At 52.0% G+C, this 22,570-nt stretch overlaps 3 protein-coding genes across 12 annotated transcripts in view; 2 read left to right on the top strand and 1 right to left on the bottom strand.

Moving 5' to 3' along the window:
* ASPHD2 (aspartate beta-hydroxylase domain containing 2) overlaps positions 1–2,044 on the top strand; it is a 10,425-nt gene extending 8,381 nt beyond the window's left edge. For 4 of the 6 annotated variants that reach the window (XM_072880491.1, XM_072880495.1, XM_072880492.1 and 1 more), the window contains one exon: positions 274–2,034. In XM_072880491.1, the coding sequence (XP_072736592.1) occupies positions 274–383 (110 nt within the window). In that variant the 3' untranslated portion in view covers positions 384–2,034. Of the gene's footprint in view, positions 1–273 lie in introns of all 6 variants that reach the window. The other 2 variants (XR_012045312.1, XM_072880496.1) reach the window with 2 other exon arrangements.
* HPS4 (HPS4 biogenesis of lysosomal organelles complex 3 subunit 2) lies at positions 1,734–20,605 on the bottom strand. 5 transcript variants are annotated; one of them, XM_072880485.1, is made up of 13 exons: positions 20,029–20,605; positions 19,262–19,352; positions 18,580–18,723; positions 17,444–17,551; positions 16,943–17,059; positions 16,720–16,814; positions 14,973–15,045; positions 14,220–14,253; positions 13,483–13,579; positions 12,058–12,988; positions 8,788–8,920; positions 7,719–7,827; positions 1,734–6,141 (listed from the first exon to the last, which is right to left on the bottom strand). In XM_072880485.1, exons 1-13 carry the CDS (start codon positions 20,595–20,597, stop codon positions 5,970–5,972), a joined length of 2,673 nt encoding a protein of 890 aa, XP_072736586.1. In that variant the 5' UTR covers positions 20,598–20,605; the 3' UTR covers positions 1,734–5,969. The 5 variants fall into 5 exon arrangements, with proteins under 5 accessions (XP_072736586.1, XP_072736589.1, XP_072736588.1 ...); XM_072880488.1 differs by having other exon boundaries at positions 18,580–18,782; positions 20,369–20,506; XM_072880487.1 differs by having other exon boundaries at positions 20,369–20,500.
* On the top strand, positions 20,596–22,569 carry SRRD (SRR1 domain containing). The gene is made up of 7 exons (XM_072880419.1): positions 20,596–20,714; positions 20,790–20,830; positions 20,910–21,046; positions 21,137–21,235; positions 21,379–21,533; positions 21,784–21,829; positions 22,123–22,569. The coding sequence occupies exons 1-7, from the start codon at positions 20,596–20,598 to the stop codon at positions 22,345–22,347; spliced, it is 822 nt and encodes a 273-aa protein (XP_072736520.1). The 3' UTR covers positions 22,348–22,569.
* The last annotated feature ends 1 nt before the right edge of the window (position 22,570 follows it).

Raw genomic sequence — 22,570 nt, 5'->3', positions numbered from 1 at the left:
AAAGCAAAACCAGAGACCTGGCAGGGAGGACCATGCCGGCTGCTGGAGGCACTGGGCTCCCAGTAAGCAGGTGTTGTTTACTGGGGCCGCACTGGGCCGATGCCTCCCCGCTGCCTGGTGCAGCTGCAGGCTGGCCCTGCTGCTGGGCGCACGCTCTGCCTGGGGCGCAGGCAGCCTCCTGGGTTGGAGCCTGTCACCCACGTGCTGGGGCGAGTACTGGCCTCTCGAGCAGGGCAGGAGCGCAGCCTCACCCCATGCTTGCATCCCACCCAGGTCCCCCAGAGGAGGGTCCTCGCGTGGTCTTCATGGTGGACCTGTGGCATCCCAATGTCGCTGCCGCGGAGCGCCAAGCCCTCGACTTTATCTTCGCCCCGGGACGATGACGGCGCTGCCCGGTGTTGTGGGTTCGAGGGCAGCCGGCGGGTGGGGGGCCGTGCCGGCTCGGCTCTGCCGTGGGTCCAGCGCCGCGCGCAGACGCCTGCCACACTGGAAGCTTCCTCCCAGCACACGGCCTCGGGGTCCTCCCTCCCGGGGGCTCTTGTAAATGGAAACTGCGACGTGTATCAACGCCCATCTCTTTCCTTCCATCGTTGGCTTCAGGGATTATTTTCCAACATGACAGCGCATTGCCTTCCCTCCGTGGTTAGCTGCAGCACCACTCTCGTACGTGTTATGTTGCTACTGTGTTTTGCAGTGTTCAGAAGTAGAGTAACAAAACCAAGGGTGTTTGTTTGAATGTAATAATGTAAAACTTCTTGTGGTCATCAAAAGAACAACACACACGCACATCTTCCCCCCTCCCCCCCCAACCAGCAAACCAGCCAAACAGCCCAGCGCTGAGCTCAGCCTGCCCCTGTCCCCATTGCAGTCCCTGGATGGACAGACGGATGCTGGGGGCTGCAGCGGGCACAACGCACCCCCTGGGCAGGGGTGCTCGGGCTGGGGCAGGCAGAGCAGCGCAGGCAGGGCAATGTTCTGCCCGCCAAGAACTCTTGCACCACAAGCCCAGGGGCTCCTGCTTCCTCCCTCGCATGCCAGCAGTGCCCCAGCACGCGGCTCCCCGGCCCTCCTGCCTTGAGAAACCTTTTCGCCACACGGGCAGGGAGAAGAGCACGACACCGGCTCCCCTCGCAGCTGCAGGTGCCCCCAGCCCCAGCAAGGCAGCAAGCCCAGGAGCACCCCGACATACACCCTGTCGAGGGGACAGCACACATCAAGCCCTGCTCTCTAATCTGACCAAGGGCGTTATCAATTGCCTAAATCCCCTCCTTGCTTTATCTGCAACCTTTGGTTTTCACAGCTCAAGCTGGGAAGCCCCCACAGGGGCAGGGACACTGTTTGGGAATGCAGCGCAGGGCTTTTGTTTGTCCGTAGACAAAGGCCAGGGAATAAAGGAGGTCATGCTTCCTTCTGCTGCTCCATCTTCTTTCCTGGAGCCAGGGCGAGCGTACAGAGGCAGCTCATGCATACCTGACAGCAAAGGCAAGGTTTCCAAAGGCAAGGGGTGTTTAATTCTGCAGCCCAAGGAACGAGCCCTCCACCCCCCGGGAGTCCTGCCCGCCCAGCAACCAATGCGCTTTTCCTGAAGTCGCCCAGCATCCAGGGGTTTGGGGGTTTTGGGTACAGAGCTACCGTACGGTTTATAACATGCTACACGTGAAGCACAGCATGTCGTGGATGCTCACCGCTGTCCTTGCGCCTCTGGTTGGGAAGCGGCTGCGCCGGGCTCGGTGGCCTCGGCACGGCTCTGGGGACCACTCGCCTCTGCGCCCTGCCCGGGAGGGAACGCAGCCCCGCTCCCCTACGATTTCTTTATGGATTTTTCAGTGATTAGATTGCAAGATAAGGCAGAGATTTCAAATACATCCGAGATATTTTTTACACCTGTCTTGTTACAGAATATCTGAAGTGCATGATTTCTACACGCATTGACTACCTGGAACCAGACCCTGAGGAAGCAGGCTGGCTTGGTAACTGTCTTACAGTTTGGTAACATTCATACAGTGGATAAGCAAAGATTATCAATAAACAATTGTGCTGAAAAACAGAACGGGCTCTGCCTGCTGCTGTAGCTATTCCAGGGTCAAGCAAAACACCGAGGGGGTTGGGTCCTGCTTACCCCAGCAGCTCAGCCAGCTACTGGTGGGGAGAAACACACTGGAAAAGCAGGAGCTGCAGGGTGGGAGGAGGGGATGGGCCCAGGCTGAGTTTGCAAGCGATACGGCGAGCAAGGGTATTGCTTTAAAATACCCAGCCCCGTGGTGCTTCTGTCCTGACCAGTTACAGCCTCCCTGGCCCAGATTTCACACGCTGCCAAGGAGCACAGGGAGCCGCTGCTTTGCACCTCCCTGCATCTACCATACGCCTCCGGCCCAGGCACTGCAGAGCCAGGCAGCCTGCGCAGCCCCCAGGTTACAGCGGCGCTGCCGGTGCCCAAGGCGGCAGAGACTGTCACCAGTCGGCAACGCAAATGGCCGCGGACCCGCCGGCCCCCCAGCTCAGCACGCTCTCCAGGCTCCGCAGCGGGGCCAGAGCCTGCTGGAGAGTCTTCAAAGAAAATACTTCCAGCTGCCTGCGCTGACGCATCAAAGGCAGCAGGCAGCTTCATCGGGAGCAGCTCTCAGCTGGAGGGTGCTGGGCTACCACTCGATTCCTGCCCAGCTGCCTGAAAGCCAGTGCCTGACATGGCCCTGAGCACAGGGCCAGTTTGGCAACTCAAGAAATCACTCAGCATGCGGCCCTTGGCCCTCCCTAGCAACACTCTCACACGCTCAGACACTGCAGCAGCTGCTCCTCATCTTGTTAGACTTGAAATGACCAATTTTTAAATATCCTCTCTACAATGCAACCATTAAGTCAAGGGCCTGGGGGTCTTTGCTGTACTACTGTAGTCAATCAGATTCAGTGTTATACAGGTTTACGTGGAAGGTCGGTCTGATCTAAATTTTTAGATGTGAGAAGTATACTAGAGCTGGTGGAAGGCCAGGACTTACATAAAGTTGATAAGGGGGATTCAGACTGGGATGTGGAACGTCTAATCAAAAATTATTGTCCTTAGGAGTGAAACACATCCTGGAGAAATATGTAAGCTAATTAAGATGTTTTGGGAACAATCTGAAACTACTAGTAGAAGTGTAGCACCCTCACGTGAACTATCCTCATTATAATACTAAAAATCACAACCCTTGAGCTGGGAACCCGGCCCGAGCAGAGACCCCTCACCTTTGAGCATGCGCAGAATATTGAAGTAGTACTGTAGCTTTAAGAGTAAGACAAGAAAATAGAGACCAATAGAAAACTGCTTTGCATACTTATGCATATAACTAGACTGTATAAATATTGTACCTGCATGAACAAGCGGTGTGCTAGCTTTGTGGAATTACCACCTAGCACCCGGTTTTGCACAAAACCAGAAATAAATCGGTATCTCTGCTCTGCGTGCGTATTGGGTGTCGCACACTGGGTAACAAACACCATTTGTGAGACAACACTACCCCAAGACAACTTTCCTCTTAACGATCAAAGGACAGAAAGAGGTCTTGGTGGCCAGATGCAGTCCAAGAAGCAACAGGGAATGAAGTCGCCCCAGCTGTTCCACTGCCGACAGACGGCACAGCAGATTGTAGCAGAAGATTCCTGACGACAGCAGGCAAAAGCATCTATTTTGTGCTTTGCTGCTGTGCCAAAACTCCCTCCTGTCCCTCTCAGGCTTTTCCTTCAACTTTTTCGTGTTTCCTGATAGAGCACACAACCACTTCCCAAAACACCCAGCTAGGAGACAGCAGGATCTCCCTCAGGGAAGCAGAGCAGTCTGGAGCTGCCTCGCAGCCCTGCCTGCTGTCTCCTTGCTGCTTCTGGCAGTGTGAGGCTTCCTTGCCTCCTGAGCATTGCAGAGAGAACCTGGACCAGGGCTGCTGAGCGTGCAAAGAGGGGACAGACAGAGCAGTATCTAACAGAGGGACCCTCTTGGCTCAGCAAGTCAGAGAGCCCAGAGCATCGCAAGAGCGCTGGAGCACACAACCGTCTTTCCTCCTGCCTTCTCCACCACCTCATCCCTCACCTGCATGGTCCCTCTCCGCACTGCACTCCAGAACCAAAGCAGCTTGTCCATAACTCAGGGAAGCAGTGCCTTACTCTGTGCCCGCTTCTGCATGGGTACCACCAAGGCAGTTCTCCTGGATGGCTGTAGCTCAGGCTTTCCAATGAGGTTTCACATCTACACTGCCATTAGCCAACAGGCAACCGATAGTGCAGAGCAGTTCCACTCCTATAGTCCCCACGAGGAGGGCAGCAGGAGCAGGGAGCAGTGCCACACAGCTCTCCTGCTGCTGAAAGCCCTCCTCAGCTGCCAGAGCTGGAAGCCAGATGGCAATCCCTGCCCAGCCACCCCCTGGGCCAGCAGCTGGCTCTTCCTCTGGAGTCCACTGAATTTCCCAGCCAAGGTCTGCAGAGGAGCCCTGCAATGGCAGAGCTACCTCGGGAACTGTCTGCCATCAGAGCAGAACGAGAAGCTGTGACAATTGTGACTTTACCGTGTCCAGCTCCTGGGAGTGCCCTGCTAACGTGGACACAAGTCTGCTCACCATTTCACGGTAAAGCCAGTAACACATCTACCTTTAGCAATCTTCTAAGGCCCTGACAAGCAGCTACTTTGCAGGAGTGATCGAAGCAACAGGCACTGCCTGTTCAACCCCACCAGTGCAGGAACTCGCCCTCGGCAGGGAGCTAACTAGGGGTAACGGGTCAGCCAACCCCAAACCCTCACACCAGGAATCACAAACACGATGACCAAGCAGTAAGTGGGACTCTGTCCACTGACACATAGCGCTGGGAGGAGTCTTGGAGACTCTCTTTTATTTTCACAGTCACAGTGATGTGTGCGTATGTAACAGCAGCAGGCTTTGAAACATACAGCCCAGTCAGACGCGGGTATCCATCACTCAGGTCTAAGCAGCCGTCACCGCCAATCCCCCCCCCCCAGCTGCTCACAGGGTACACGCCGTCTGCCTGAGCAGCAAAAGAACAGCCGCCGAGGAGCTACAAAACCTCTTTGGTCCCATTAGCTTAAGGGGCTCCCACTTGCCTTTTCTGTCAACAGAGCATAGACAAATTGAGCAGCAAGAGCAAGGAGGTGAAACAAGGTCCTCCAACAGGAGGGAGGGGAGGGAGCAGAAGGCTGAGGAGCTGGCAGGAGGTGTAGTGCATTCACACCACCACCATCACCACAGCCCCTTGAGAGGCTGGCAGGTTACAGCTGCGTTGGTGGGCAGCGGGGAAGGCAGCGCTGTGCTGCACAATCAGCGATCAGGCACACGTGGAGGGACAAGGATCTCCCAGATTCAGCTACAGTATAAAAACCTCCTGACAGCACCTATAGGAGGATTAGGAGTTTTGCAGCACTTGTTCTATTCCAGTTAGTCTGAGGACATGCAGGCTCTGTTAATCAAGGTAAGGCATTACATCATGGCAGGGGATCATTTCTATAGATTAAGACATATAAATAAAGCCCAAGTCTGACCAGGGCAAGCGTAGGCACAGAACTCCAGGCAGATGCAGTGTCTGACTGACATCTCTGAAAGCCAGTACTGCCCAGAAGCCTGACGTCTGTATAACTTAGAGCAAGAAGAGGTTTTACTTTAGGTCAAGGCACTCCAGGAGTCTCTGCCTGTGGCAGCAGAGCACCATGAACAGTCCTAGGGTCAATGTAAACCAAGCACCCCAACACAGCTATTTTCTCTCTGCAGTCTTTGGTAAGAGCTAACGTCAACGATAGTCTGCACTAGCACAAAACGTGCTGCAGGAACAGGGCAGTAAGAGTGCCCCTTCCTCAGGGCAAGGCAGGCTGGAGACCCCACAGATGCAGCACAGAGCCTCATGCCTCCTACAGAATAAATGGCTTTGAGATTTTACTTATTGGAGATGAACTAACTTTCAGCACGGGCTGAGACACGTTGCCTCAGTGCAGCAGTTCAAAGCAGGTTCACTCCATGCTTCAGCAGCTTTTGCTTGGCCTTGCTCGGCAAGCTGAATGCACTGTCGTGAGGGTTGGGAACACCCGAGTTGCGGAGCGGAGCACCCAGCTGCTGGAAGTAGGTTTCCTGGACGGGATTCCGGCAGGCGTACACGGCTGTGGAGGCGTTCCTAGCAGGGCAGGAGAGAAAGCAGTGGTCAGGGTTTACAGCTTTATGCAAGATCCCTTGCAACTCACCAGGCTGGGCATTGGGATGCTTGTGGCACTGGACTCCCAGCTACTGAGAGGGACTTTTAGGTCTCAGCAGAGCAAAGGAACACAGAGCTAAAACGGGCACCAAAACCCTGCAGTGTATTACCAGAAGGCCACAGGGAACCGGACCCTCTTTCTCAAGGGTCCTGGCATCCTAAAAGAGAAAGCATCGTATGTCACACCCTCTGGGACCTACTCAGCAGCATTAACACACAGGGACGTAGCCACCTTCTCCGTATTTCCCTTGCTGGCAGACCAGCCCAGTACATCAAGAGCTGGTAGTTAAATACTCCTCGTGTCTAACACCCCTTCTTTCCTGGAGGAACCTATCTCACTGCTGCTGTCCATAAGCAAATCCCAGCACAGCACCCTTGCAGCAGGAACCATACGAGGTGTTTAGTCACACGTGTGACGAAGCTCAGACAATAGTCAGATACCGTAACCACGAAAGCTCAAGTCGTTGATTAAAAACCACCACTCAGTATTTACCTGCAAGAGGGCTGGCAGGGAGCAAAGCAAAGGACTCCGCAATCCTCCTTGACGGAGGAAAGCAGCAACTGGTATGTTTGCTGACACCCTTCTGTGACAACTCTCCATAAAAGAAAGCAGTTTTAGTCATGTTGTTACTCAGTCTGATTCACACATGGAGTTGCTTTTTTTGGGGCAACACAGAATATGCCAGCTTAGCCAGTACAGGATTTAAGGAGCCAGTCAAACTAATGCTAAACAAGGAGTTCTCCAGCACTGAAGTGTATGATTCACATTCCCTTGGCAAGCTGTGTCAGAGAAGTGAAACAGTGTAATTCCCAGAAGCATCTTTATTTCATCATGTTTTGCACAAACAAGCACGGCCAGGCAAGCAGAATCTCTCTGCGCTCACAACATAACCATCCTCCCTGCGATCAGCTACAGGAACAGGGGAAGTGCTGTAGCACAAGATCAGCTTTAGCCACGGCTGTGTGGAAGGGCTCTGGCTGTGATAAGACCATCTTGCCTGGCGCATTACAATTGAGTTTGCCACGCACATTACAGTGTGTTTCCAACCCAACAAGCCGTGCAAGAAAACAAAATCTAGGTTGCCAATTCTGGGTGCCTTTGGCTCCCAGCCGAGACAGAAATTTATTAGGAACAGCTATATTTAAAATTGTGTCTTAGAACCTTATGGTGCCAGGAACTGGCAATATTCTAGCATTATATCTTAATCCAAACCCGTGGCACAACTCAGCTGTGCCTTCAGTTCAGTAGCCTTGGTGCCATCCTAGCCTCTCAACACCCAGATCACACTGCAGGCAGAATATTAAGTAGCCCACACGTAAAGAGCAAACTTCAGGGAATATGGCGACATGACTGACCCCTGGCAGGAGACACTGGCGTGATTACAACATGCACCAAACCTCAGCCAGCCGTAGAAAATGGTTTCCCCCCTTCTGCCTATTCTGTGTGCCACACAGCACTCCTGTGCCTGGCAGAGGAGGGAGTTATAAGCACACCTCACCTAATTATAATTTCTGAAGCAGTCGGAAGCTGATTGAAGTCAGAGTGGATCAGCGTAGCAGCTCTCAGGAAGTGCCGATCCAGAGGACCAGGTGTATGGGGCAGGTTGGCTGCAGAATAGGAGTAAGGGGTGTGTGTTAAAAGCCCACTCTGTAGAGAAGCATGCCCCCATTTACTGAGCAAGAAAAGGCTGTGGAGCTCTCCCACAGACCCTGGATATCTACAGAACAGAGACTGGGTGACACCCTAAGCCCCAGTGTGACCTCAATGAAATTAGTCAGCGGCTTGCACCGTGCTCAGCCATGCACAAACAAAAAGCCCAGTGCACCTTTCCACCTCACACATCAGAGGGGTGACAAGGCCTGAGACGCAGGTTACCTAGAATCACTGGAGTTTCTCTCTTTCCCTAAAGCACTTCCAAGCTGGAGAGAGGTGTGACACTGCCTGTGAGGCTGCCAGAAAAAGGGAAACATTGGAATGAACTGGAGCAATACGCGCATGGGGCTTTCTGCATGTCGATGGTCTACCTATCGATCCAGGGCAGCAGTCTCTGAACTACCTGTTCCCACCTGTACTGGGAACTACCTGTTCCCAGTTCCTGCTTCTCGTAGCCAGAAACGACTGACAAACGCTCTGTTGTACAGCAGGACAAAAAGCATCACACCAGCGACAAATGAAGTCAGGGGGACGGAGGGAGGGCAGGTTTGAAGAGGATGTTGAGTCCTGTCCTCGGACCTAGCCCTTAGCAGAACCCCAAGCAACATCTTTCTGAGCGAACTGCCAGTGGCAGCCTCTCCATCTCCATCTCTCCATCTCCATCTCCTCTCCATCTCCCAGTGGCCTCTGGCTCTCATCCAGACAAAGCGATCAACAAGCCTCCAGCAGATTATAAACTCACAAAGGACAAAGCTTCCTCAATAAGGCCTTATATGCAGGCTATTTGGTAAGAGTTATAGCAAGTAATGTTTCTGAGAAATTGTCTGAAGCATGAGAAAAGGTTACCATAAACCTTGTTCTCCTCCTTATTCCCTCCTCCGAAGCGGCTGCTGTTCCAGAAGATGAAGGCTTACCCGTGAGTACGTTCTGAATGCAATCATAATGAGTGAAGCTGTAGGTTGTCTTGACTGAGGAAGAGGAGTCTTTGGGCAGTGTCTCCCTCAGGTGAACCTCGAGACCGTTTAGAGAAGCCAGACTGCTGTGGTACTGCGGACAGGGCAAAAAAAGGGCAAGTGTTAAGAGTAGATACTCAGCTTTGCCTAGACTTCCAAGGAGGTACCAGAGGGAGCTTCGGCGACCAAGGTTGATGACGAAGGGACTGGACCCCTCCATGCTCTGCTGCCCAGGTAATTCCCAGGAAGAGCTGGGAAACTTGGGCACAGAGGAAAGCAGACAAGTCTCGCAGCTTACAGGGCAGTGAGATGGGGACTCAGAAAAGGGCACTCCAACCTGAAAATAAGCCATTAAACCACCTGATGCTATTAATTACAGCAAAATGCAAGACTCCATTAATTTACCATCAAACATTACTCTCCAGGGCTCATTTTCACATCCTGGCCATGACTTTCAGCCGCAGCAAGGAACATTCCTTTGTTTACCAGTCCTTAGTACACCAGACAGACAGTACAACACAGGATGCAGCTTTACACGCTTGGGCTGGATTTAATTGCCTGCAGTGTTTCCCACAGCACCCTCTCAACACATGAGTAAATCTTCTAATGGGCACCCAGCCTCCATGCTGAGCTTCTGGCCAGCTGCAGACTGCAGGCACTGGGCTATCACCAAAAGGAGGGGGGGGGGGAAGCCAAGGAAACAGCCTCACCTGTGGGGTAATGACAGGCCCAGCACGGAGCAATGGATTCGCATAACAATGTACTAACATGAAAGCCAAGCTGCTTTTCCCAACTGGATTTCCAGCAGCCCAGCTGCCCTGGCCATGCTGAGGCTCCCAGGCAGCAGGCAGGGCTCAGGCAGGGCTGAGGGGCCCTCCAGCCGTGATGGGAAGATTAACTCCATAATCCTCCAGCCTGCCCATGTGCTTTCCTCCGCCACAGAGAGGATCGAGACTCCATTCAGCAGGACGGCAGTGCCTGGCCTACCCTTGACCCCCCTGGTCATGGACCAGATTTTCTTTTCTGTGAAGTGAAATGAAGGGATAAGACCTAAATACAGGCAGGAAGCGAGCCTGAAAGCCTCCAAAGCCTCCTGCTCTGAGGGAAAGCCTGTATTGGAAACCGCCCTCCCAGAGGGATGATCAGTCCTGCCTGCTCTTCTCAGCTGCACAAGTAGCATATTTTACCCTTCTTTGGTGTCATTCAGGGGCCTCAAAGCATGCGACAAACATTAATTATAGCTAAGCTTTGACATCCCCAAGAACTGAGGGTCATTTTTAATCTACAGATAAACAAAGGAACAGACAAGCTGAGGTTAACGCCTCAAATCCACCATGATGCCAGCAGCAGAGCCCGGCTCTACCTCCTTGAACAATACTCTTTCTCCTGGGATGATGGGACATACAGTGCATCTCTCCTAAGAGATAACAAACACCTGCACCCAGAGGAAGGGCGTAGTCAGAAGAACCCAATCACAGTCAAAATCCAAGCTGTGCGGAAGTACAGTTTTGCTAAGATGAGATCCAAAGCAAGAGTATGTGAGATGGAAGCAGCATGTTTGGGAAGAGAGGAACCTGAATGGAACAGGGCTTTGTCAACCCTGGGGCAATACATAAAGGAAGATCAACTGAAATGAGGTGCACCAGTGTCAGGCAGTTGATCTTGAGACTTGATGAACTGAATGACAAATTGAGCCAGGCTGGGCCCACTGCTGGCCTTGCCCAGGCATTTGATGGGAGGAGGCTGTGCAATGTGTCACTAGCAGAGCTAACCTCCTAACAAGGCATTTCACACGCTAGCTACATCTGTCAGACACTCCTTCTCATGGCAGGTCAGACATAAAGCAGAGCGGAGGCTGGTTTCCAGCCACGGGGTCCCACACAGGCTGCTGGGACCCGCACCGCCTCCGAGCACAGCAGAGCTACACTGCCAGCCAGCCAGACCAGAGCTGCAACCGGAGGAAACCCAGAGAAGCTGAGGGTACCTGTGCAATGAGGACGACCTTCAGCTCTCGAGAGCGTCAGTTCCTACCTGCCTGCATCCTCCTCTCTCCCCACAACCAGAGAAGACATGGCAGAGTGGGAGCCGTTGTGCAGCTGCTTGTTTGAAATGAGCAGAAAGGGGACAGAGCAATGTGCCATGTCTAGTGCAAAAGGCCAAGGCTGCACCTCCTGGCCTCTGCTGATTTTGCAGCAATCCCTTCCTGGGCACGCCAATCCTCACATGCTGTGCAGAGGTGGCATCCCCCTGCTTACAGGGGGGTCACAGCCACAGCCTCTGATTCCCAGAGCTTGGAAGAAAAAGGAGTAACCTTGAGGCTCTGCTAACGCTGGGAGCAAGCGTTAGTCTGAGCTTCCCTCCACCTTCCAGTCTGACGGTTAAAGAAATTAGGTTGTTCCTATGGCAACTGGCATATCAAACAGGCCTCTGCAGCTTTGACTCAGCTCCCTGGTAGGGAAGCAGAGGCCAGGCGGCAGCTCTGCAGACTAATGCTTCACCAGGAAACGCCGGGGGCCAGCACGTCCTTCCCCCGCAGCCCCATTAGCTGCACCGCAATGCTTGGCAGGGAAGCCTGCACACCAAAGCAAATCCCACAGCACAGTAAATTGGGATTGCTCTGGTACAGCACCTATGTGCAGCACCCAAATGGCATCCTTTGCTCTGGCACCCAGAGAGCAGTGCCAGGGAGAAGCAGGCTGGGGACACAGGCAGCCAGACTTTCACGTAGAAAGGAAACGCTTTGGGGACTTGCTGCCAGACGTGTCTCCCTGGTGCTTCCAGAGTGAGAAGCTGTGACATCCAAAGTGGAGGTTAAACAAAGAACAAACCTTGCTTTCCAAAAAGCACTACAAAACTGACGGGGTTTCCCAACAAATCCCAAATCCAGCACAGGCCTTTGGCAGCCCGCGGGGCTGTCTGACAGCCACACCTACACGTTCTGCTCCGGCACTAGCACCGACATAGAACAACAGGCAACAGGAGTCGCCTGTGAGACAACACTCTCACCTCTCAGGCTCGCTGCCTGACGTTTGTGAACAACCTCCCACGTAGCTTTGGTTGTGGTGACGAACCCTAAGCCGAATGGCTTTGCCTTGCACAACACAGAGCAGGTGAGGAAAAAAGATAGGAAGCACAATCCAACGCTTGCTCTTTCAGTTGTAACCCCTGTCCCCATCACCAGACAAGCAGCAGTGAGAGTATCTGCAGGTGTGAAGGAGCTTTGCCACTTACCACATCTTCAATGGAGCTCTGGTCCTCTTGCAGGTGATCTTCAGCCAGCAGGGAGAGCACAAGCCCCTTAATACAGTGAACATACAAGCTCATTTTAACCAGTTTGCACTGTTTGCCTGACTCCACACCAGCCTGGGCTCCCAGACTGTCCACCTGAGGCGGCCAGCCACTCTCCCCGCTCCTGGGACAGTGCGTGTTCTCAGCTGGGTCACTGGGCAGACTCTCCTGAACCTCTACAGCTGGCAGCTGACTCCTGCTTTGGAGCTCTGGTTGTACAGCAGGGGCTGGACAATCCAAACCCCATACATTGCCACCAGCTGCACCGCTGCTTTCTCCAGAGACACTGTTTTGGCTCATGGTCCCTTGCTCATCTTGTTCACTTGAGTTCCTTCTGCTCAACTCTTGGGCAGGAGAGGAAATAGCTGGACTGCCACTGGTTGCAGGATAACTTTGGAAACTGCGCTGCTCAACATGAGAGTCCACAAGGGATTTCCCCATGCTCTGACTCTCCTGCTCCTGGGCATAAGGGTTTGGAAAGGAAAAGCCTTCCACATATGGACCTGTAGTTTGAGCACATTCAGCAGTACGGAGTGTGGAAGGGCTTGGCAGCTGCTTCGTGTCTCTCTCTAATGGGAAGGATGCTTTTCTACTGAGCTCTGAACTTTTGCTGTCTGGGCTGCTCAGTTTTGCAGTTGGAGAATTCTTTGTACTGGCTTCCATTTCAGGGAAGCCCTTCAAAGGACCCGTGTTTGCAAGCCTGCCTGATTGCACAGCATCTTCTGGTGCAGCTGTGCTTGAAGCTTGCTCAGGGGACTCCTGCACAGAGATATTGTTCAGGTCTTGGTTTTCATGAACTCCTGTTGATTCTGAAACTGCCTGGGAGCAGAGAGCATTCTTCTCTCCTCTAGGGCTTGCTGGGGACACGGATGACCTAGCGGGAGATGACAAGTTGATTAAACTACTGAGTAGGATCTGTTTGGAGTTATAACATACCTAGTAACACTATCACCTCCTGGCAGTGTTCAATAGCTGATCTATTCTCTGCTACAAAGAGCATCTACCTCGGAAAAGGATGGGCTAAGTTCTAACACAGGTGAAAAGCACAGGCCTCTTACACTGCAGACTCCTGGGAATGTCACACCCTTACTTACAAAGCACAAAGGCAGCAGAGCTCAGCAGAGCTGAGAAACAACAGAACACTGCAGTTGGTCTTGGGAAATGGTTCTGCTTTAGGCTGCTTCACAACAGAGATATGGACAATGCAAATTCTGTCCACCCTGAAAGACCTCAGACAGCTTTAACAGCCAGATGACAGAGTCTGAGTTAGTATCAGAGAAAACGGTAACAATAGCTAGCGAGGACGCAGCGCCACTTGTTAGCTCCCTTGCTGCAAAAGCCTCTCTATGCATCAGATTGATTTCCTACCTAGTCATCCACTCCACTGGAAAGTCTCGGAGCACTGAGACTTCATCTTCTGTTAGGAACACGGGGATGATACGGACGCCCTGCGGCAATGGAGAATCTGCAAGAGCAATGGAGGTTTGAGGATTAAATTAACATGCCCCAGCATAAAGAACAGAAGCCAGACTCCATCAGCCCAAAGGCTTTTGCAGGAGGAGAAGGCATGCTATCATCCCGTATCCTGGGTGACAACAAACTGACCACATCTGACTAGGCAGCATCTTCCCATCCTCCTCATACACTTAATGCCTGACACAGTTAAATTTTCCCTTAGTGTTTTCTTCCTAACCATCCTGGAAGAATATCTATAAACTGATGCTCAAAAACGATGACTGAAGGTTTGGACTGAAAGCATCAGCCATCTGTTTTCAGGGCTCCGTCAGTGGCCAAGTAGGCACATGGGTAACTAGAATTAAAGCAGGCATGTTGGGAATCTGCAGAACTGACAATTAAACCCAAAAGAGCAAACTCCTTTGCTCAGCCAAAGGAAGGAGCTAGTTCTGATTACACAACACCCACTGGCACATGCTGACTAGTGGCAGCAACATCCTCAGGGATATACTCCTGCATCCAGCAAGAGCTTTGACATGAATCCCAGAGAACCAGCTCATGCTCTCACTGCAGAAAATGCAGCCCCAGAGGGTTGCCCATATGCTGCTGCTGTGCACTTGGCAACCAGTACTCTGCAGCTGGATGCTCACCAGGCTCCCGCTGCTCCTCACCTCCAGGCTCACTCTGAAAGAAAAGCCAAGAATCAGCTCTGTGGCATGACTCAACACTTGCCATCAGTGCCACCAGGACATCTCTTCCAGCCTCCTCAGCCTCCCTGTGACTACAGCAGACCCCAGACCATCCCCTTCAGCAAATACTGTGACTGATTTACCATGCTGGGCAGTGATTTGTTCCTTAGGTAGCCCTCAAAGTCAAGGGGACTTCCCAAGAACCAAAATACACCTGAAAGCAAGGACAAATACCACAATTTGCCATTACTGCCTGATCAGGGCACAAAAACTTGGTTCACTCAACCGGAGTAAGAGCAGAGTCCTTCTTCATATCTGGATCTTGATGGCTTTTTTGTAGAAGATCTTGAACCACATAAATAATTACTTTTGACAAGTTTTAATGCAAACAAAAATTGATCTATTTGTCACTTTCAGACATTCATTGTGTGTATATTTAGCTCTAAATACCTAAACTTGGGTAAAAAGCTAATTAAAACATCACATAGATGAGAACTCATTAATTCAGTAACTTAAAGACCAAAAAAAAAGCAAATTCCTAGTGCAGACGTCTTGAAACCTTACTCGACCTTAACTAATAAAAGCTTTTAGCATCAGCATCAATATTTGTCCTTCCCAGTAATGGCACATGTAAGATCTATGTGACAAGAGCTCCCACACTGCATCCTTACAAAAGTGGGTATCTGCATGCAGGGAACGTGTTTAGCAACATACCTGGCCTGGAGACTCATTGCCTTGGAGGAGAACTTTGGCAGTGAGAGGAGGTGGCAGCTGGGTGCTCACAATCCTAAAAGGACAAAACAAAGTCATCCATGAACAGAGTGTCATTTCCTGAAGCTCAGCCATAGACTCCCATCGCTCAGTGCATCAGGACAGGCAGAGGCAGCAGTAATGCTCACCCTAGACTTTTACTTGTACTCTGAGCAAAACTGGCGGTGCTGCAGGGCCCCATTTCACAGCTGGGTGATCTCTGGGGGAGTCTCTAAGGTTCCACTGCACCCACCTCTCCCGGTCCTGCCAGGTACTCTGCAAGGGTTGAAGGGCCAGCCCCAGACATGGGCTGGAGCTAACACATTGCCACACAACAGGAACACAAGCTAGGTGACCATCAGGACTCTTGTTTCCTTCTTTTCTTTGGGTCAGTTCCACTCTAAACTCAGGAAAACCGCCTGCTGGCATTTACTTTGGGCCAACAAATCTGGTTTTGCTGAGTCAAGACCTAAGACAGACTGATCCATACAGGCTTCCTTCCACCCCATGAAGAGCTGTAGGCAGTGGAGAAGATTCAGAAAGACTAGCACTCAAAGTACTGCAACACAGGTTCCTCGAACAGGGCTTCCAAAGGTATTCTCAGTCCTTCCATTTACATCTTGTTGAGATCCACATTCTAGAGATTCTCCAAAAGACTCTACAGAAGGGGAAGTTTAACGCAAGTACAAAGCCCTTTGCAGTGTTTTGTAGTAAGATTCAGAGTTCAGAGAACTCTGATGACATTTGGTGAAAAAAAAATCTCTACCAGACAGACCAGCGATACAAGAAGACACACACACTGGTGATGGGCAGACACAGGGCAGGACTCCATTCTCAAGTCAGACGCCCGCTTCCACTGCAACATGCTGCCAGCTTTAAGGTGCTGCAGTGACTCACGTTCAGTGTCCTGCTTGCACGTATGAGATCATTCCCTTAAAAATGCCTGGCCTGCCTCTGTCAGACCTGGAAAGATGCACACATTGTGGCATATTTCCAGTGCTTGTAAAAGGTGCTACAGGAACAGTCTATGCCAAAGGAAAAAGGTGCTTGAATGTTATTGCCAAGAAATTCTCAGAATCCCCCACCTCCTGTCTTTCAAGGCCACCTTTGAGGCTTTCCTTGATGTTGTTCCATGCCACACCTGCAACATCTTCAACTATGATTAATCCTCAGTTGAAGGAAGCCAGCATTTCTCATGGGAAATTCTGGCTCATTCTTCTGCGCACGTTCTGCCAGTATAGACAGTGGTCCTGGCCAACAAGTTAGTCAAAAATACATACATACAGACATGCACGTGCACGTGCACTGCATTTGCAAGACTGCAAAGAGAACACTAAGGGGAAAGAATAATATTCACACATCTTTCTTTTTCGTGGTCACTTCCACCTAAAAAGCCCAAGAAGTTCAGTCTTCACATCCTGCTGACTATCAAAGACAGCAGATTACTACTAAACCCCAAACCTTGAATTTCTTCATGCTTCTATTTCTTCTACTGACAAACACAAACAACCATTTATCCTCTTTGAAATACACCAGCAGACAGGCATTACCTTGCCTGAAGCATTAATGTTCCTGTCAATAACAAACAGCAGCCCTGTGTGTACACCTAGTGCCCTTGCTCTGCTCCCTGGATGCACTCCAGGATCACAGCCCTGGGAAGGGGCAGATTTAAGGTGCAGGTTAACCCTTTGGGTAATGCCTGGTTACTTACAAGCCTTTGTAAAGAATGCAGCCTGCCAAGACATGGGGAGACCGCTGGCAAGTTTGCAAGATGAGAGCTGCTTTCAGTAAAAGCAGGGGGTCCACCTAGACAAGAAGAACCACAAGAAGTTAGGCCAGAGAATCCTGGGAAATGCTCAAAGCAGCAAATAAACACAAAAGCATTGGCACTAAGGCAGCTCTAGAGCCAGACACTGCAGAGGACAGGCTTTTACCTTGGTTTTGTCCAGATTCCAGAGAGAATTGAAAATCTTGTGGAGGTCACTGGTGTTTTTTTGGATATGTTCAATATATCTGTCCCACTGCCTGCTCAGCTCCTCCTGAGAAAATGCCTGCGGACAACAAAAATCCACACGGCTGTCACTGCACAGGCCTTAATGCATTCAGGATGGTTAGACACAATCAATCTGGGACAGTACCTGTAAGTGACAAATCTTGTGAGGATAAGGAGGAAGATGGTACCGAGAGGAAACTGCTTTAGACTGAACATCTAGGAAACTTTTAGTAGACGCCCTCAGTGCAATAGGAAGATGGGCCTGTACACTTTTCCAGGTCCCAGTTCTTTGATATGTGAGCTTGCTCTGACCCTTGCTAGCAAGAAGACAACATAAGAGAACATGACAGCACGTAAGTGCCTGGGGAGAGCTCGGCCAATATAGGTAGAGTTTAAGACCTCTTCCTAGGCAGAAGCATCAGGGCTGCTGATCTTTAATTACCATGTACGCACGGTGCACAGGTCCATTGTAGAAGGTGAAGAGGGTGATCAGCTGCTCCAGAAACCGTCTACAGCTGACATCAGGGAGCTCAACAGCACAGCCCAGAACCTTTAATACAGAAAGCCATGAATGAAGAATGTTTACTGACAAAACCCAGGCACAGCAGATGAGAACGACTCTTATCGCTTTCAAATGAGTATCAAAGGTGTACAAGCAGTTCTGTGGCAGGCAAACATCCCCTGGATTCACAAGTCAGATGAAAAGGAAATTCAAAAATACCCACAGAGGAGCCCTGGCACAGACAGGATAAATAAATTATATCAGAAATCAGCGTTTTAGACACACTCCCTTCCCATGTTAGATGACCTAGCTCAGTGCTCTAATAGTTGAGAACATTTTCCTGAAACTAAGTACTTTAAAATATTCAAATTAACTTGTTATTTACAGCAATGAAGATGCTTCATTTAGTTTTTGAGTTACCAAGAGAAAAAGAAGCGCCAGGCCTTCTGCCTCAGAGAGAGCCCAGTGAGCCTGAACAGCACTGCCAATTAAATAGGTCTGACCGGTCTAAGCCCAGTTTCCAGGGGATGGTTTAGGGCATTTCTGTCACAACTCTGCCGCACACTGCTCTTTATATACTAAATGTCTGTTGTCACTGACAAAGTTCTGCAGCAGGGAATGCTGAGGGTTAGAAGCAAAGAGCGGTCAGACTACCAAATAGGGAGACTGAGTCCTTATTATAAACTGCAGCACACGGAATCCTGGTTCCAGTCATTGCCAGTAACCCACGGATGCACATAACAATGCAGAGCTCAATGCTTTACAGCCATTGCCAGGCACGTCTTAAGAAAACACATTGGGTATGGACACACAAATGAGGTACGTGAAGATTTTTACAGAACAGCTGAAGTGACTGCCACGACACACGCTAGTAGGCTGTGGTAAACAAAATTTAAGTTACCTTGCAATTAAAAGTTGTGCATTACAAGTTCGCACCCTAGCTGTCCCCAGGTCTATCTGTGTGCAGCCCAGACAGTGGGGAAAAAAAAAAAAAAGCCCTAAGCCCTCTTTGTTTGATAAGGTAGTTCATCTCACAGTTTTAGCTCCGCAACTGCCTCCAGATCTCTTGAACTCACCCACAGATAGTCTCCATCCACTACAACTGCAAACTTGAGCTTCCTCAGGCGAATGAGACTTGGAGGAACTCCAGAAATCTCAGTCATGCAGTGCACCACTCCAGCAATCTGTCCACACAGCAGTTCCTGCTGGTCGGGGAGAGTCTGTCGAGGAACGCAGGTTGAAAGACTTCTTTTGGTTTTTTTTTTTCCTTTTAGAAAGACTTGGAAAACAAATCACTACTGTATTCAGGTATAAATAAAAATGAATTATAAGTTCAATTCAATTATAAATCAAATGCAGTAGCACAGGCAAATTTCTGGGGAAAAAAATAACTGGACTGCTTTTTTTTCAGCGCAAGGGCCTAGAGCTTATTTAGGGGCACTTACACCCCTCGTGTGTATTTATTCACATCACCAGAACAGACCTGGACTCTGCTGGAGGACCCCACTGACCAGAACCCACAGCGAGGGAGCAGAGTGCAACACCACCGTGCCCAGCCTCAGAAGCCCGAGGACTTGTGTGCACCGAGTCCGGTGGAGCACCACCCCAGCTGGTTCTAGTTGCATGAGTTTTCTTAAGACTTTTGTGAATACTAAACAAGAATTAATCCAAAGCTCCACCTGGAAGCCCGACCGTTCCTGAACCCAAATTATCAGCACTGACTTACAACACAGGCACTGAAATAAAAACAGACATTACCTGAGAAGGATAAAAATAACAAATCCCAGCACTTGTAGGATCTCCTTCTTCCTTAACCTTTGAACCATCATAAAGGAAAAAGTAATTCCACCTAAAAAAGCAAAGCATTAACAGAAATTACTGTATGTTTGAAAACCGTTACGCTTCTCCCACTCCTTTCTATTATTTCAGGTAAAGCAACAAAAAGGTTATTACAAATGAAGAGAGACGTGGTTCTTACATAATGACACCAAGTTTAGATGTGAAAGCAGCACTAAAAGGGTTCCATGCTGTTACACTTGACCACTTTTGTGGATTTAAGATAGATTGTGTAACTCTGCAGCTGAGACATGAGGAAGGCGATGTGGACTTGTGAGATATTCTCCTACCCTGAGCACATGGAATAATTATCATCAAGCATTAACCACGTGCTGTCCAAACAGTTCCCACAACCTGCTGCTTTTAATTTAATTGCCGACTGTACATGACAGGCCTCAAGGAGCGCAAGATGAAGGCTTCCTACAGAAGATGGCCTACACCGTAATATTATTCAGCTCATAATTTCAAGGATGTACGTATTTAATAACCCTTTTTGTCCACTCCTACTACTAAGTAGCTAGTTACAAGCTCTGCACACAAGAGCTTTCCAGCAGAAACTGATGAAGCCTGGAACAAAAGCAAAAGGCAACTCAAAAGGCGAAACTCAAGAACACAAGTTACTGTCTGGCCAAGACGAAAAGGCTGGATTCGGCCTTAGACCGTCTCTCCGCGCTCCCGGAACGATTCACCGGAGAGAGACGAAGCTGTTGAGACCCTGCGTTGGCTTCCAGGAGATCCGGGTCCTGCTCCCGCCTTTGCCAGAGCCCTGCCAGGCGCTCGCTGCCCCAGGGCTCCAGCTGCGACCGGGGGGAGGCGGCGCGGCCCGGCCCGGCCCCAAAAGGGACACGGCCCGTTCGCGGGGCAGCGGCGCGGCCGGACACCCGCCACGCGTGACCGCCCGGCCCACGCCCGCGCCGCAGCCCCGGCCGGGCAGGCGCAGCGCCGGTGTCACCTCGATACCGACGAGCCAGCGGCGGGGGCACGGACCGGGAGAGCCCCGCGGCCGCAGGCCCGGGGGAAGGGGCTCACCATGGCGCCGAGCCGGGCTCCGGCGCGGCGGGGCGGGCCATCGGTGCCGGGCTCCCGGCGGCCGCGCCGGGCCGGGCCGGGCCGAGAGAGGGGCTGTCCCTCCGGCGGGGCCCGCCGCCACCGGGCTGAGCGGCCCGGCCTCTTGCCGCCGCTTCCGGGAGGCGGCCCGCCGGTCCCATGACAGCGGCACGTGACCGCCCGCGCTACGGCGGCCGGGCGGGCGGCGCATGGCGGCGGCGGCGGGCGGGTGGCGGCCGGCGGGCGGGCGGCGGCGGCGGCAGGGCCGGGCGGGCGGGGAGGCGGCGGAGGACGGCGACGGGGTGCTGCGGCGGCTGCGGGAGGCGCGGTGAGTGGCCCGGCCCCGGCCCGTGTCCCCCGGCCCCGGCTGCCGGGCCCCGCTGACGCCGCGCTCTCCCCGCAGGGACGATCTGCTGAGCTCCGGCTTCTGGGCGGCGAGCGCCGGTGCGTGCGGGGAGCGGGGAGCGGGGGGGGGAGAACGGGCTGCCCCCGCCGGGCCTGACGCCTCTCTCCGTGCCCGCAGGAGCCGTGCGGGCCCCGCTGGGCAGCAGCGCGGAGCCGCCCGCCCGCTGCGTCTGCTACGGCCTGGGCCGGTTCGGCGGCTGCCCGGCCGCCCGGCACCAGCTGGCCTTCCTGCTGCTGCTGCTGGAGGAGCTGGGGGTGAGGACGGGGAGGAACCGGGGGGGAGGGAACCGGGGCGGGGGGGGCCGCCGCCCCGGCCCCCGCCCATGGCCGCCCCTCTCCCCGCAGGTGCCGCCCGGCCGGTGCTCCCTCTTCGACCCCGCGTTCTCCGCCCAGGAGACGGCCGCGCTGGGGCAGCTGGGGCTGCGGCTGCTCCCGGACAACGAGGTGAGCCGGCCCGCAGGGCTGGAGCCCGATCCCCGGGGCTGCGGGGCTCCCGGAGCCAGACCGCCCCGGGATCCGGGGGGCACCGTCCTGCCTCCGCTGCAGGGGCTCGGAGAGCGGCTGTAACGGGGAACGTTTACGTGCAGGAGGGGAAACACGGCGTCGAGGGATCGGGCACGCTGTTCTACATGGTGCACTGCGGGAAAGCCTTGTACAACAACCTCCTGTGGAGGAACTGGTCCCCAGGGGCACTGTCCAAAATGGTCATCATCGGGAACAGCTTTAAAGGAATTGAGGAAAGGTGCGTGCAGCCCCCGCGGGGAGAGGGTCTGGTGCCTCCAGCAGCCTTTCCCTCTCCTTGCTTCCTTTATTCCTTCTTTTGTATTGCTTCTGACAACAATTTCCAGATTTTGCTCATTTTCAACTTGCTGTCCTGTGTGCAGTCATCAGCCATCTCTTACCTTTTCCACCCCACTCACGTGTTGAGAAAAGTTGTCTGAATTTCACAGGAGTGTCGCATGTCTAATGCTGGTTACCTTGTGTTATTCTAGATTGTTGTCAAGAATATTGGAGAGAGATTATTCGTACATAGCAAAGGTATGACTCGCTAGTTTTTGAAACATTTTTGTTTTGTACTGACAAAGCACCTTTTAATGAGAAAGGAAATTAATTGCAGTTGGAAAGAAGAGGGTGGTTATTTTTAAAACACTTTTTCCTGGCCGCTGCAATATAAAAATGAATCACTTTAGGATCATTCTACATTATCGGCAGAACACGTTGCACACAGCGGTTGGGTTAACCTAACACCATCCTCATCTTCACCCATACTTGACTGAACTTTGCAGAAAAGTTCTGTGTCGTACATAACTTTTTCCCCAAATGCTCTTTAGGTCTTGAAAGGGACAGAGGAAGTGGCGCTCCCTGCTCATCCTCGGTACCTGGACACCTTTAACGACACCTCCGTCCACTGGTTTCCTTTGCAAAAACTGAAGGAACTCTCCCCTGAGGTCTGGGACTTCGTGGAGGAGCCGACATACCAAGACTGTGACGACTTGGAGATCATCAGAAAGGAGGACAGAGCTGGCCGGCACAGTCCCGCTGCTGCGGAGTCCTGACCCCTCTCTACGGCGTGGGGGGCCTTGGGGCTGCGTCTCTTCCCACGGCAGCTGCGCGATGAAGCTCAAGCACCGACAGTGTCGTCGTGCTCTGCCAAAAGTGGCAGCACTCAAACACTGAGCGTGATGGGACATTTTTGTATCTTAATTATTTAATAAAAGATAAAGCTGTGCTTTGACTACAGTGAACAAATTTAACTAAAATCTGCTTTTTAAGCTATCT

The sequence above is a fragment of the Ciconia boyciana genome, chromosome 15, assembly GCF_034638445.1.
Source record: "Ciconia boyciana chromosome 15, ASM3463844v1, whole genome shotgun sequence".
In the NCBI taxonomy this organism is placed as follows: domain Eukaryota; kingdom Metazoa; phylum Chordata; class Aves; order Ciconiiformes; family Ciconiidae; genus Ciconia; species Ciconia boyciana.
This window is presented reverse-complemented; position numbering and strand designations above follow the sequence as displayed.

Excerpts from the sequence above, each read along its gene's own strand:
- SRRD (XM_072880419.1), top strand. The coding sequence starts at position 20,596 with ATGGCGGCGGCGGCGGGCGGGTGGCGGCCGGCGGGCGGGCGGCGGCGG. Across the intron at positions 20,831-20,909 it reads CTTCTGGGCGGCGAGCGCCG|GAGCCGTGCGGGCCCCGCTG; the intron begins GTGCGTGCGGGG and ends CCGTGCCCGCAG. Across the intron at positions 21,534-21,783 it reads TTTAAAGGAATTGAGGAAAG|ATTGTTGTCAAGAATATTGG; the intron begins GTGCGTGCAGCC and ends GTGTTATTCTAG.
- HPS4 (XM_072880485.1), bottom strand. The coding sequence starts at position 20,597 with ATGCGCCGCCCGCCCGGCCGCCGTAGCGCGGGCGGTCACGTGCCGCTG. Across the intron at positions 19,353-20,028 it reads AACAGCTTCGTCTCTCTCCG|GTGGAATTACTTTTTCCTTT; the intron begins GTGAATCGTTCC and ends TTGCTTTTTTAG. Across the intron at positions 12,989-13,482 it reads CCAGTGGAGTGGATGACTAG|GTCATCCGTGTCCCCAGCAA; the intron begins GTAGGAAATCAA and ends ATCTCCCGCTAG.